Consider the following 13,830-nt stretch of genomic DNA (forward strand, 5'->3'; position numbering starts at 1 on the left):
CTTTACATCCAAAGCAAAAACTACAAAAGAAACAATAAAGAGGACCTCTTGAAAATCAAAACCTTTTGCTCCTCAAAAGACTTTACTATGCAAGTACAATGGTAACCCACCCAATGAGAGAAAGTATTTGGAAACCCCATATCTGATATAGGTTTAATATCCAGAATATATAAAGAAATCTTTAACTTAATAATAATATGACAAACAGCTCTATTTGAAAATGAACAAAAGACTTGAATCAACATCTCTCCAAAGAATATATACGAATGGGCAGAATGCACATGAAAAGATTTTCACATCATTAGCCATCAGGGAGATGCAAATGGAAACCACAAGAGAAACCATTTCAGAGCTATTAGAATGTTGCTATTAAAAAATAAACAGGTCATTAAAAGTGTTGGAGAGTTTGCAGAGAAATAGGAACACTCATTCTTTGATTGAATGTAAAATGGTACAGCCATTGTGTGCCATTTTGACAGCAAAAAAACCCCCAAAATGCACAGGCTCAGAATCTAAAAAGATTAGTTACTAGAGGATAGGGAAGGTAGGCTTAAAATGTCCAGGGATCCTAATTGGAATGATGAAAAGGCTTTGGTAATATATAGTGGTGGTGGTAGTACAACATTGGGAATGTAATCGGCAACACTGAAATATATATCTGAATGTGGTGAAAAGGGTGAAATGTTAGGGGGTATATATGGTAATAGAATGAAAATGAAGAAAAATCATCCATGGAAATGCACTACACAACAGTTAACCCTAAGTTAGACTAATGACTAAAGTTTATAGTACAATTATAAAATGCTCTGTCATCAATTGTAACAAATATTCCATACCAATGCAATTGTTAACAAAAAGGTGTATGTGAGAATCCTGTATTTTATAGGTGATTGTTCTGTAACCTACAACCTCTATAACTAAAAAAAAAATGGTCAAATCCATGGCCAGATTAATAAAATTTATAGCAATATAAACTTTAGTTTATAGTAGTAGGGTGTGGTAGTTAGATTCAGTTGTCAACTTGGTCAGGGGAAGACACCTAGTGCTTTTGCTGTGGACATGAGCCAATGGTACATGGACCTCGTCTGTTGCTAATTACATCTGCAGTTGGTTAGGAGGTGTGCCTGCTGCAAAGAATGATGTTTGACTTAATTGGCTGGTGCTTAAGTGAGAGAGCACAACATAGCACAGCCTAAGCAGCTCGGCATTCCTCATCTCAGCACTCGCAGCTCAGCCCAGGCTTTTGGAGAAGTCACCCTGGGGAAAGTTGTTGGAACCCAGAGGCCTGGAGAGAAGGCCAGCAGAGACCATCCTGTGCCTTCCCACGTAAGAAAGAACCCCAGTGGAAAGTTAGCTGCCTTTCCTCTGAAGAACTAACAAAATAAATCCCCTTTTATTAAAAGCCAATCTGTTTCTGGTGTGTTGCATTCCGGCAGCTAGCAAACTAGAATATAGAGTTTTGAATTTATGAATATCATAGATCAAATATTTATTCTATTTCAAAATTCTCAGACTTATAAAAAATTGCAAGTACAAAACAAAGACCTTTTCCACCTGAAATAAATAATGATATGAATACAAAATGCTTTAGCGTACTTTTTTACACACAAAGACATTATCTTACAAAACTATAACATAATCATTCAGATCAAGAAATAATTATTTTTACATTTTACCACCAAATTTGTAGAAACAATTCAATTTTCACCACTTGTCTCCATAATGCTCCTCATTACAGAATGAGCCAGGTCAGAATAATGTGTTGCATTTTGCTTTCATGTCTCACTTGACTTTCATTGATCAGAACACTTTCTTAGTCTTTTACTTCACTATGATGATCTTGACACTAGAAGATTACAATTTTGTGTAATATCCCTCGATTTGGGTTTGTCTAAGTTTTTTCATGACTGGATTTGGTTTTGTAGTTTTGGCTAGATTATCAGAAAATTGATGCTGCAATCCTCTGTTTCATATTATTGGATGGGGTACAATTTGTTTGCCTCATTATTGATGATTTTCTCTTTGATCATTGTGATGCTCACCAGTCTTTTTAATTGTTCTTGGTATAATTAATAAGTACTTTATGGGGAGAGAGTATGTAAATAAACTGTTCTTCATCAAACTACTGATTTATTTATTTATGTGTATCAGTATGGACTCATGGTCTCATGTTTTATTCCTGTTATCAGTCCTTTTTAGGTGACCAAACTGTCCCATATTTGGCCAGTAGGAGGCTTTCAAGATCAGCTCTGTGTCCTTTCGATGCATTTCTTCACTTTCTGTTGCAAAAAGATGTCCCAGAATGAAGTTGTGAGGCATGCAACTAGGTGAATGTAACTTAAGGACAATGTGTTGAGTGAAATGGCAGAAACAAACAGACAAATATTATCATGCGCATGTGTACTAACTATAATATACAAACTCAGAGAATGAAGTTGAGAGTATGGATTATTAAATTGGGTCCTAGATTGTAAGCTCTTATAGCAGTCACATATATTCAGGAGTTGTAACTGATATTTCTAAATCCTGAGATGTTAAGCTCTTTGTATATAGCCTGGTCGTTCTCGGAAACTTCAGGTATTTATGTGACTTCTGAGACTCTGAATTAGAGCCCTGAAGCTGTGAAAGTCAGCATTACCCCATTCAGCAATTGTTGAAAAAGCTGAAAAGTAATCAGACTTCATCTAGAAATATGAATGAAGCTGATCTGGGTAGGAGTAAGGCAAATCAGAATACTGGGTAAAGGATGACATGGCCCATATTTTCAAATTCAACTTCTCTGAGATCAAAGGGAGAGATGTTTATTTGGTGCAAAATTTATATTTTGGATGGCACATTATCTAACTTAACTTGTATGGTCAGTTTACTTGAGCACCATTACATGGAATCTTGAATAGGGCATGTGTGGTTTGTACAGGTCAGTGTGATGCCCTGATATATCCAAGAGTAATTTGGGTAGAGAATAATAAAGTATCTGCAAAGTCCCCTTGGAGAACTGGGGGGAAAGGAAGAAATATTAAACTTCCCCATCTGGGAAATTTGTGATATTCTTGCAAGCAGTGGGGACAACAAATTCAATAGGCTAAGCCCTCTATCTTGGAGCTTGCCCCTCTGAATCTTATTCCTGCAAAGGGGAAACTAAATCTACTTGTAATTAATTATGCCTGAGTCACCCCCCAGAGAGCTTCTTTTGTTGCTTATATGTGGCCTCTCTCTCTAAGCCACTTGGCAGGTAAACTCACTGCCTTCCCCATTACGTGGGACATGACTCCCAGGGGGGTATAAACCTCCCTGGCAACATGGGACCTGACTCCCGGGAATGAGCTGGGATCCAGCATCATTGGAGTTGGAAAGCTTTCTTGACCAACAGGGAGAAGAGAGAAATGACAAAATAAAGTGTCAGTGGCTGAGAGATTTCAACAGAAACGAGAGGTTATCCTGGAGGTTGTTCCTACGCATTACATAGATAACCCCTTTTTTAGTTTATGGTGTTTTGCACTGGCTAAAGAGAAGTACTATTACCTTGTGTTCCAGTAGCCTTGATTCTTGAAGAACACTGCATAAGTATATAGCTTTTTTGTCTTTTTTTTTATTTGCATGGGCAGGTACTGGGAATTGAACCGGGTCTCTGGCATGGCAGGCGAGAACTCTGCCACTGAGCCACTGTGGCCCACCCTATATAGCTTTTTTAATGTGGCTATGTGATTGTGAAAACCTTGTATCTGATGCTCCTTTTATCTGGGCTATGGATAGATGAGTGAAAAAAAAAAGTATGAAAAATAAATAAATAATAGGGGGAGATAAAGGGTAAAAATTGAGTAGATTGAAATACTAGTGGTCAAAGTGAAGGAGGGGTAAAAGGACATGGAACATATGAGTTCTTTTTCTTTTTCTGGAATGATGCTAATGTTCTATAAATGAACATGGTGAAGAATACACAATTACCTGATGAAAAAAAATCCCATATTCTTACTCTTTTCCTGTCTCAAGCCTGGAACTGCCATTTCTTGAAGTCCTGGTTTCTTTTGGGAGAAACTGTTATACTAAAACCAGGGTGCTCAGAGTGATTTGAACAGTGAATAAAAAAGTATTACAAAGAATGGTGAGAAAGAGGGAGAATTCTACATCCGCAAGTTGAATTCTTGATATTCTCACAAGCAGTGCGGACAATCAAAGCTATAGGCTGAGCCCCGAATCTCCCCACAAGAGACCTATCCTTTTAAGCCTATTTAAAATTAGGCCTAAGAGCCACCCGCAAGAGAACCTCTTTTGTTGCTCAGATGTAGCCTCTCTCTCCAGCCAACACAACAAGCAAACTCACCACCCTCCCCCTGTCTACCTGCGACATGACTCCCAGGGGTGTGGACCTTCCTGGCAATGTGGGACAGAAATCCTAGAATGAGCTGAGACTCAGCATCAAGGGATTGAGAAAACCCCTAGAATGAGCTGAGACTCAGCATTAGGGGATTGAGAAAACCTTCTCGACCAAAAGGGGAAGAGTGAAGTGAGACAAAATAAAGTGTCAATGTCTGAGAGATTCCAAATAGAGTTGAGAGTTTATCCTGGAGGTTATTCTTATGCATTAAATAGATATCACCTTGTTAGTCAAGATGTAATGGAGAGGCTGGAGGGAACTGCCTGAAAATGTAGAGCTATGTTCCAGTAGCCATGTTTCTTGATGATGATTGTATAATGATATAGCTTCCACAATGTGACTGTGTGATTGTGAAAACCTTGTGTCTGATGGTCCTTTTATCTACTTTATCAGCAGATGAGTAAAACATATGGAATAAAAATGAATAATGGGGGAACAAATGTTAAAATAAATTTAGACTGAAATGCTAGTGATCAATGAAAGGGAAGGGTAAGGGGTATGGTATGTATGAATTTTTTTGTTTTCTTTTTATTTCTTTTTCTGAATAGATGCAGATGTTCCAAGAAATGATCATGATGATGAATATGCAACTATGTGATGATATTGTGAATTACTGATTTATATATAGAATGGAATGATCAAAAGTTACAAATGTCTGTGCTTGTTTGGTGTTTTTTGGTATTTAAAATTTTTTTTTAAATTAATTAAAAAAAAAAGAAAAAAAAACCTGGGTGCTAGGTGTGCTCACTGCTAACAAAGTATTGCTGCTCTTAGGCCCTCTAAATGGAGGAGAGTGGGAATTCGTATGCATAAACACATTAGCATCTATATTTATATCTATATTAAATTGTCATTATATTTATGGAAACTATGAGCTCACAGTGATACAACCAATTCCAATTCAATACGACTCCACTCAGGCTGCTTGCAATCTGACATCTCAAGCCAGGCTAGGATTTTCTGATGAGTATACCCTCCTCACAGCATTCCATCTCAGACACTCTGCTCTGGGCTCTGCCACACCCACTGTCCACACACTGAACAGATGCCTATGTTACTTGGTCCCATCTAATTGCTTTAACTCCTTATTATTTAAAAAAGGAAGAGGAGGGAATGCGAAGGAGAAGAGCCGAACATGAATTTTAAATACAAAATAGCGTTGAATAATCTCTTCTGCTCAGGGACACACTGGGAAAACTTGTTCTTTTGTCTTATGAAATCCTCATTCTCTAAAATATGGTTTCTTTTAGATTTTTTTTTTTGTCAACTTCACTGTCATGGGGTTCATATTGTCCAGTCACATAAACGTTCATGTTATATGCAATCTCATGGGATATTTCAGAAATTATTTACTCTGTTAGTACTCCTGAAAACTTTGTATTTATATTTCCTCTTGCCTTGTCTTCCAATTTAAGGTCCTACAACAATCTTTAATGATTTCAGATGATAGGACTGCCATGGCATAAGGTTTGTTACACTATATGATTAGGACCTCAAATATTTTTGTTTCAGAAAATCTGACCGATGACATATGTCACTAATTACCATAACTTTGATAGTAACAGAATTTTATCCTATGAATTGTTGCAATCAGCTTCAGAGTTCAGGGAAATAAAAAAAGAAAAGAAAACCCTCAAATTAGAAAACCCTATAGGTACAATAAAAAGACACTTGAGATATGCTTTTCCTTCTAATTTATTCATTAACTTTTATTATTCTAATTTGCCTTCTTGCTAAAGGGCTCATTTATTATTCTAATTTGCTTCTGGCTACAGGATTCATTTAAAGTCAGCAAACAATTAGGGGACCATCTAACATGTTGATAATTAGGTCTTCCTTCTGGAAACATGGTCAAAAATGACAGCTTGTATGTAGAGTTTGGTTTGGATAGGCGATCTAGTTGAGTTGTCACCTGGTGGAACCTAAAATACATAAATTAGACTGATAGTCAGAAAAGTTCATGCAAATAATTGGCAATAAATGATTTTTTTATAGCAAGGAGAAATAAAAAGGCTGTGGCCAAGTTTCCCCCCAGATTTATTTTATTCGGGAGCAATGATGATTCTTATTAGGAGCTTAGAGACCCTGGTTTGTGACTTTACTGAAAATTTCTGCAAAACAAAGTAGCATCCCAGACTTTTGTTTGTCCGTACTCTGCTGAACCGCTTGGGTCACTAATTCTGCAGAATTCCCAGGGAAGGGCTTTGCAAATACATGTGATTACAGGAGTAATAAGTCAACAAAAATTCTATCTTGACTTCAAATTTGTCACATAAAAATGTGTCACAAATTTGAATTGAGTCAGATTAGTGGAAGTGCATTATATTTATGGTGGCTTTTATGAAAAGGTTTTACCAGTTTAAAAGCTGAGTTGCCTTTTTTTTTTCAATTTTAATCTGTGAAAAAAGATGTGGCCCTTTTACCTTTATTCAGGATGTTCTATAATACTTGCAGGTTCTTTAGGAGCACCTGTGGGTGCAATGATTTACAAATGGAATAGTAATAAGGAAAGAAGAGAAAAATTCCCATGGAGCTAATTCTCAAATGATTGGTGGAGATAGGGATACTAATAAAGTTAGAAAACAGCTAATATAGGAAAATATTTTTCATTGTACACATTTGATATAAAAAAGAATGATGTTAGTTGTTCTCTCTTTGGTTGTGGGAAGAGATAAGAAATTTAGAGCTAAGAAAGGAAAAGAGTTTTGGTATTTCCTCTTTTCCATGGAACTTAATTTCTTGTGTTAGTTGAAGAAGAATATTTTGGACCCATCTTTCAGGAGATAAAGATTGGGAAAACTATGAAATGGGCAAACAAAAAAAGTGGGTGTCCTGATTACCTAACCCAAACAGTTTATTTCTGTCTTTCATTGTCTTTGAGCTACTTTACAACTCTGAGGTTTTAGAAAACTGATAATAATGCAAACCATTCTTGTCTTTAGAGGTGCAAATTAATTGTGTCCAGTGGATGGCAATTAATTATTGCACTGCATAGGGACCTATTTTTCATGTATTTGCAAATTTATTTCACAATTCCTAATTCCCTGTAGGTGTTTTGCTCTTTGAATTCTCCTTTGAATGGGTATGACATCTTACTGTTCTCTCCATAATTAATGAACTAAATAAAATCTTTGACATGTTCATTTTATATCTGTATAAGAGTCATAATTATACCCTCCTTAGAAATTTATCTTGTAAACATCTCGGAGGCAGTGTAATGCCCAATGGATTCACCTGATAGTTGAGTAATCTGCATTGGTGGGTAGTTTAATTCCAGTCACATCTTTTCTTGGCTTCCAGAGGTGAACCTCAAGTAGCAATAAAACTCTAACTTTGCTGATTCTTTGTCTCTTTATATATTTTCCTTCTGACTATTTTTATTTATTTATTTATTTATTTATTTATTTGGTACTTTTAAAATAACCAAGCTATTCCTTAATGAGGGCAGCAACGATTGGGAATTTAGTTTTATAGACTAACCATTTGGTGATCTCTGCAAATGGTTTAATGCCTTAAAGAAATTTATTCTCAGTTGGGTTAGACTACAGAGAATCTGGTTTGTTAGTATTTTTCTTGTCTATTTGTGCATTTGCAGCTGAAATTAAGAACTATGGGCCCACTAGGAACTGAGACAAAGCACTTTGACATATGGACTCTGAGTTTTTTTTGTGTGTTTCTGCATTTACTTTTGACCTGTAGTTGTTAAGTTCTTAAACTACAAGCTCTTTCTGTGTTCTGTCTGCTCACGCCTGTAATTCAGAAAGGCCTTTATTTCTCACTGTGTGAATGTGTATGATATTTTCCTATCTCTGGAGGGTACTAATAAATTAGATTAAAATTGTCTTAAGTTAAAATTAAAGGAACTTTATTCTGATTGGCCTGTAGAGATAAATTCTTTTATAAATCAAATATTCATGGAATTCCAAGAATATGAGGAAATTAAAGTTATGATACTTTAAATGTGCTGTGCTTATAGTTATTCTCACAGAAACTCAGAAATTTTTTGAAAATTTAAGTTCATGTAATTAAGACAAATCTTTTGCAAATGAGACTAGTGTAACAACTTTGGTTTAATAAATACAGCTACATCTCTGATTTATCAGTGTTAAGTAAAATAAAAGGATATATTTCATTCTACCTGAGGGTATTTTTCTTTAGCTTACCAGATTTACTGATTAACTAAGCTACAACTATTCCTACAACAATATTTAAGATAATAAAATTGCGTTCACTAAACTGAACCATTATTCTGGCAACTTTATTTCAACAGTAATTGAGTTTTTCATACGTCAACTTGAATAAAATTCCCAAAGTCTTTAGGTAATATAAAACCTTATTCAAAGGTCCTAATCACAATAGATTCCCATTCACAGGAATGGATTGAATTTAAGAACATCTTTTTTTCAGGGATACATACAACTTCAAACCGCCACACGCTTTACTGCAGACTTACTAGGTCTTTTACTTGATATTTTTTGGTATTTAAAAAAAAACAACAATAATGTCACAGGTTTATTTTAGGTCATATCTCAAGATATTTTCTTCTATAAGAAATTATTTTCATCCAATTTTTGAATCAGATATAGCATTCATTGATCACTTTTAAAATAGACGTATTAATTATTCTTGAGATTTTTTTTTGGTAATGGCTTTATTATTTCTGTTTTGCATGCCACAGAAACAACAAAATTTCCTTGTCTGCTGTATTACTCTTATTAATCCTCATCAAACCATTTACATTTGAAAATTATCATTAGCAAGTTACTACAGTTATTTTAGGTCCCTATCATCTACATAAGACAGTATCATATTATGTGTCTCTGAAGTCTATGCTGTAGCTTACAGGTCAGAATTTGCATCTTCAACACAGAACAATCATAGACTCTCATAGAAAATAACGTATCAGTTACTTCAAATTTCTGACACTACAAAGTTGAGCCAACAACCGTTCGACAACTTTCAGTCTGTTCCTCCAGTGGATTGAGTCAGGATTTCCAGGACTTCTTTTAGGCCAAAGCGGGGGGCTACATGTGACTGCTAACCCAAGACCAGTGGAATAGGAATTAATTATAATAAGGCTGAGCGAACTAAAGAGAGAAATTTTATCATGGATATTTGTCTAGAATGTTGTTGATGTTGTTTTTGTGTCCTATTTTCTGAATATATACAAAAGCCTGGTTTTTTTTTTTTTATTCCTTAAGCAGTCTGTAACCCATAGCAATTTAGTAAAGTATGCTTTTATAAACTGCAATGAAACATTTAAAAACAATACCAGATTTTCACACACTCTCTTAAGGATTCAGAAATTCTTATTAAGTCTCTTTATTTTTCATGGCAATTTAATTATTTGCATAAGTGAAATAAGAAGCTGTCTTCCTTTTTTTACCAGGATATAATTGTACAAATTGTAAAACCAAGGCCTTCCCTGGAATGTTAAATTTGAAAATGATGCTCATTTAATCAGGTAAAGCCAGCCACTTTTAAGGAACTAAGCTTGATTTCTGAAGCCAAGGCATTAAAGCTGTCTCAGAAAACTGGCCTATTTCCTGGCTTAAAGCATCCCAAAATATTATATATAAATAAACTTAGGGACTTTGGAGATCCTGAAAGGAGAGGAATTTACCCAAATTTATAGGTACTGCAGGTGAAATCTGTTGGAGAGTTTCTTGGACTTAGTTTCCTAGCCTTAGGATAACAAATAAAAGAAGGTTTTAAAGTCCAATTTGAGATTCCTTATGAAAACTGCCAGACAGAATTTAATTTAGAATTTATTCAAACTGTATGGCCTTAGAGTTTACAAAGCAAACTTAGTAGTCCTATATGGTAAAATAACACTCTTACTGCACCTATATAAACAATCAGGCAAAACTAATGAGACCAACCTCTTTAATGATCAAGAATAATCTTTCTTTGAAATTATTATGATAACAAAGGGGGAGAAGACTGTCAGGAAAAATTATGAGAGACTTTGAAAAGGGCAAAAATAAAATACTGCCTATCAGTTATCTGGGTTTTCTCTCCCTTGAGTTGTGTTGCAACTCGGCAAGTTTTAGAGAACTGATAATGATACAAATAATTATTGAATATTGAACTGCAAAGTAATTGTGTTCGGTGAAACATAACAGACTTTTGACCTGTGACCAGACACGTTTTTCATCTATTTGTAAATTCATTTCAGAATGTCATTTTCCCTCATATGTCTCTGATCTTTGAATTACCCTTCAAACCAGTTGTAGCATGTTTCTAGGTCCCTCATTAATTAATGAGTTAAAAAGTTTTTGATGTGTTCATTTTATATCTGTATGAGAGTGGTGATTCTACCTTCTTTTAAAAATTCTTCTTTGGCAACAGATAACGAGACTGCTAAATTATATATACACACAAAATGACAACAATGGCCAAAACAAACAATGCAGTTGTCTAAGAAAACTCAGCATTTATTAAAACCCTCAGTTCATAAATATATAGTGCACTATAAAGCATTGTTAAAAGTCTTATGCCTAAAGTCATTACTTAGCCTAAGGAGAGAAGAACTCCTAGTTAAATATAAACAAGGAATAAAACCAAATAGATAAAACAAGATATTGGGATAAATCAACAGTAATAACAATTTACTGAAATATAATAATTGAAAGAACAAAGTAAAATTAGACCCTAATCTTACTCCATTCACCAAATACACCAAATCCCAGTAGAATTCTAGATTTAAATGTATAAAGAAAGCCATAAACAAAAAAGCTACAAGAAAATATAGGTAAGTATTTGTCCAATTTTAGCCTGAGAATCTTTTTACATATAGAAACAATGGAACAGAGAAAGAAAATCAAGATTTGAATTATATAAATTTAAAACTTTTATATGCCAAAAGATCATAAATAATGAAACCTGTTTAAATTGTAGTATCTCACTAAAAATATGATGGCCAAAAGTTTTCTACCATTTATATACAAAATAATTTAAAATTAATGTAGAGAAGATTGTGGAAAAATCATGGAATACGGAGCTCCAAAACTCAGTCCTTCCACCAAAACAACGATTAAATAGGCAAGAATTATATGAAGCAAAATATGTTGAAATCCCAGAGGCCAGAAGAACATGGTACAGCATTCAGGGAAGATCAGGAGGGAAAGGCTGATAAATTACAGTAAAGAAGAGTAAATTGCTCTCTCTGTACAAGTTACAGTGCCCACACCTGACTCTCATGGCAGGCCACGAAAGGGGTCCAGCCCCTGGCTAACTCACTGGTAACAGAAAGGGACATGAAAATCCTCTTTCCCAAGAACAGGGGTGAGCAGGGCTGACCACTAATCACAGCCTTTGGTTAGCAACTTTGGAATGCTAGGGCCTGATTCTGAGGGCAGTTATTATTTCACCCTGTCCTGGACAAAGGTAGCTGCAGCCATTGTTTCTACCCTCCCTGGACTGATGAAGACTTAAGGATATTGTGTCTCCTCAGGGCTACAGGGCACAATGAGTTGAAGGGCTGCATTTGATGGTCAGGTCAGGAGCTTTGGGAAGTTGTTGGGGAAGCTCTTGGCAACCTTCCTGATCCCCTCCATGAGCACTTTGAAGTCTGTCTGGGCCACATTTGTGGGTCCCTAACCCTGTTTTGGCTGCAAAAGACTGATTAGGAAAGTCCTCTCCAGCATACCCCCTCTCGCAGAACTTTCCCTCCAGCCAAAAGGAGCATGAAAAAAACAAAAGCAGCGCGCCAACTATAGAATGGTAAAATAGAGGTGGACAGTCTGGGGAATGGCACGCCAGCTTCAAACACCTGAAAAGAGAGAGGTTTGTCTTCTGGGAAACAAAGGGGAAAACCAAAATCCTGGATATGAGGGAACTCCAAAACAACTAACAAGCAAAGAGCAGGAAAAGAAAGAGGCCCAGAGAGACAGAAATACCTGCACACTGCATTCCCCAGGAGCAGACACTCCTGAGAGGAGGGTCAAAGCACAATAAAGTCTGTCTTATCAACAGCTCTTACAAAATCAAGAAACAGATATCTCAGGAAATCAATCTCATAGTTAAGATTTTAAAATATTACATTGTACCGTGTGTGATAAGAATCTAAGAAAAAAAGAAACAGGAAATGACTAAAAGAAAAGAAAAAAAATCCAGAAAAATCTTATCAAAGATGATGAGAATGTGGATGCACCGAATAAAATCTTTAAAAAAGAGATCTGAAAAAATGCTCACGGAGATGAAGGACAATAACAAGAAAGAAATAAAGTAAATCAGGAAACAATGAATGAGAATATGAGAGCCTTAGTAAAGAGATAGAAATTTTAAAAATGAGCTAAGCAAAACTGCCAGAGTTGAAGACCACAGTAACTAAAATGCATAATTCCCAGGAGGGTTTCAGCAGTAGACTGGAGCTGGCAGAAGAAAGAGTCATTGATCTTGAAAACAAGACAAGTAAAGTAAGTCAGGCTAAGGAGCAGAACGAAAAAAGAATTATTGAAAGTGACAATATTCTTTTCCCGGCCCATGCACTCCCCCCAAACAAAAACAAACAAACAACAAGCCAAACAAATAAACAAGGCAAAAAAAAAACCAAAAAAAAATCAACAAATGGCTCTGCAATAACGGAATACTCACACGGAAAAATAATGAAATGTGACCCCACAATACAGCATACAAAAAACAAGTGACAATAGCCTAAGATAACTCTGGGACACCATCAAGTACACCAACATATGCATTATGGGAGTCCCAGAAGATCAAGAAAAAGAGAAAGAGGCAGAAGGAATATTCAAAGAAATAATGACAGAGAACTTCCCAACTTAGCAAAAGATGTGAATATGCACATTCAGGAAGGACAGAGAACATAAAAGAGGATAAATGTGAAGAAAAATACATCCCATCACATATTGACCACAATATTGAAGGCAAAGGACAGGGAGAGCGTTCTGAAAGCTGCAAGAGAAAAGTAGTGAGTTACAAGTGATTTCCAATTAGATTGAGTTCTGAGTTCTCATCAGAAACCAAGGAAGACAAGATGCCAATGGGCTGAAAATATTTAAAGTGTTGGAAGCAAACAGTTGCCAGCCAAGAATTTCATATTCAGTGGGACTTTCTTTCAAAAATGAGGGTGAGATTAAGACATTCTCAAATAAAGAAAAGTGGAGTTCTTTGCCACTAGACCTGCCTTACAAACAACGTTAAAGGGAGTTTTTCAGACTGAAAGGAAAGGACCCTAGACAGTGGTTCAGAGTGACATAAAAAGATAAAAACCTGTGGTAAAACTAATCATTATGATAATTACAAATCTGAGTGTTATTGTAGTATATTATTTGTTATGTAACTCCACATCTTATTTCCTACAGGAGCTAAAATACAAATGCATAAAATTAATGATAAATCTGTGCTTTTGGACATATAATGTACAAAAATATGTGGTAGCAAGAAAAAAAATGGTGTGGGGCACAGGAGTATAGGAAAAATATATTTTCCAT

The 13,830-nt window shown here is 35.5% G+C and overlaps 1 protein-coding gene across 3 annotated transcripts in view; it reads right to left on the reverse strand.

Annotated features, from left to right (window-relative positions):
• The window catches only part of CFAP299 (cilia and flagella associated protein 299), an 857,410-nt gene that overhangs the window by 23,630 nt on the left and 819,950 nt on the right, over positions 1-13,830 (reverse strand). The window contains exon 6 of one of the 3 annotated variants that reach the window (XM_077143041.1): positions 6,061-6,297. The exons of the other annotated variants lie outside the window; for them this stretch is intronic. Coding sequence (XP_076999156.1) covers positions 6,202-6,297 — 96 coding nt within the window. The 3' untranslated portion in view covers positions 6,061-6,201. Of the gene's footprint in view, positions 1-6,060; positions 6,298-13,830 lie in introns of those variants that run through there. 3 annotated transcript variants of the gene reach the window in all.

Source organism: Tamandua tetradactyla, chromosome 24, assembly GCF_023851605.1.
Source record: "Tamandua tetradactyla isolate mTamTet1 chromosome 24, mTamTet1.pri, whole genome shotgun sequence".
Classification (NCBI taxonomy): Eukaryota; Metazoa; Chordata; class Mammalia; order Pilosa; family Myrmecophagidae; genus Tamandua; species Tamandua tetradactyla.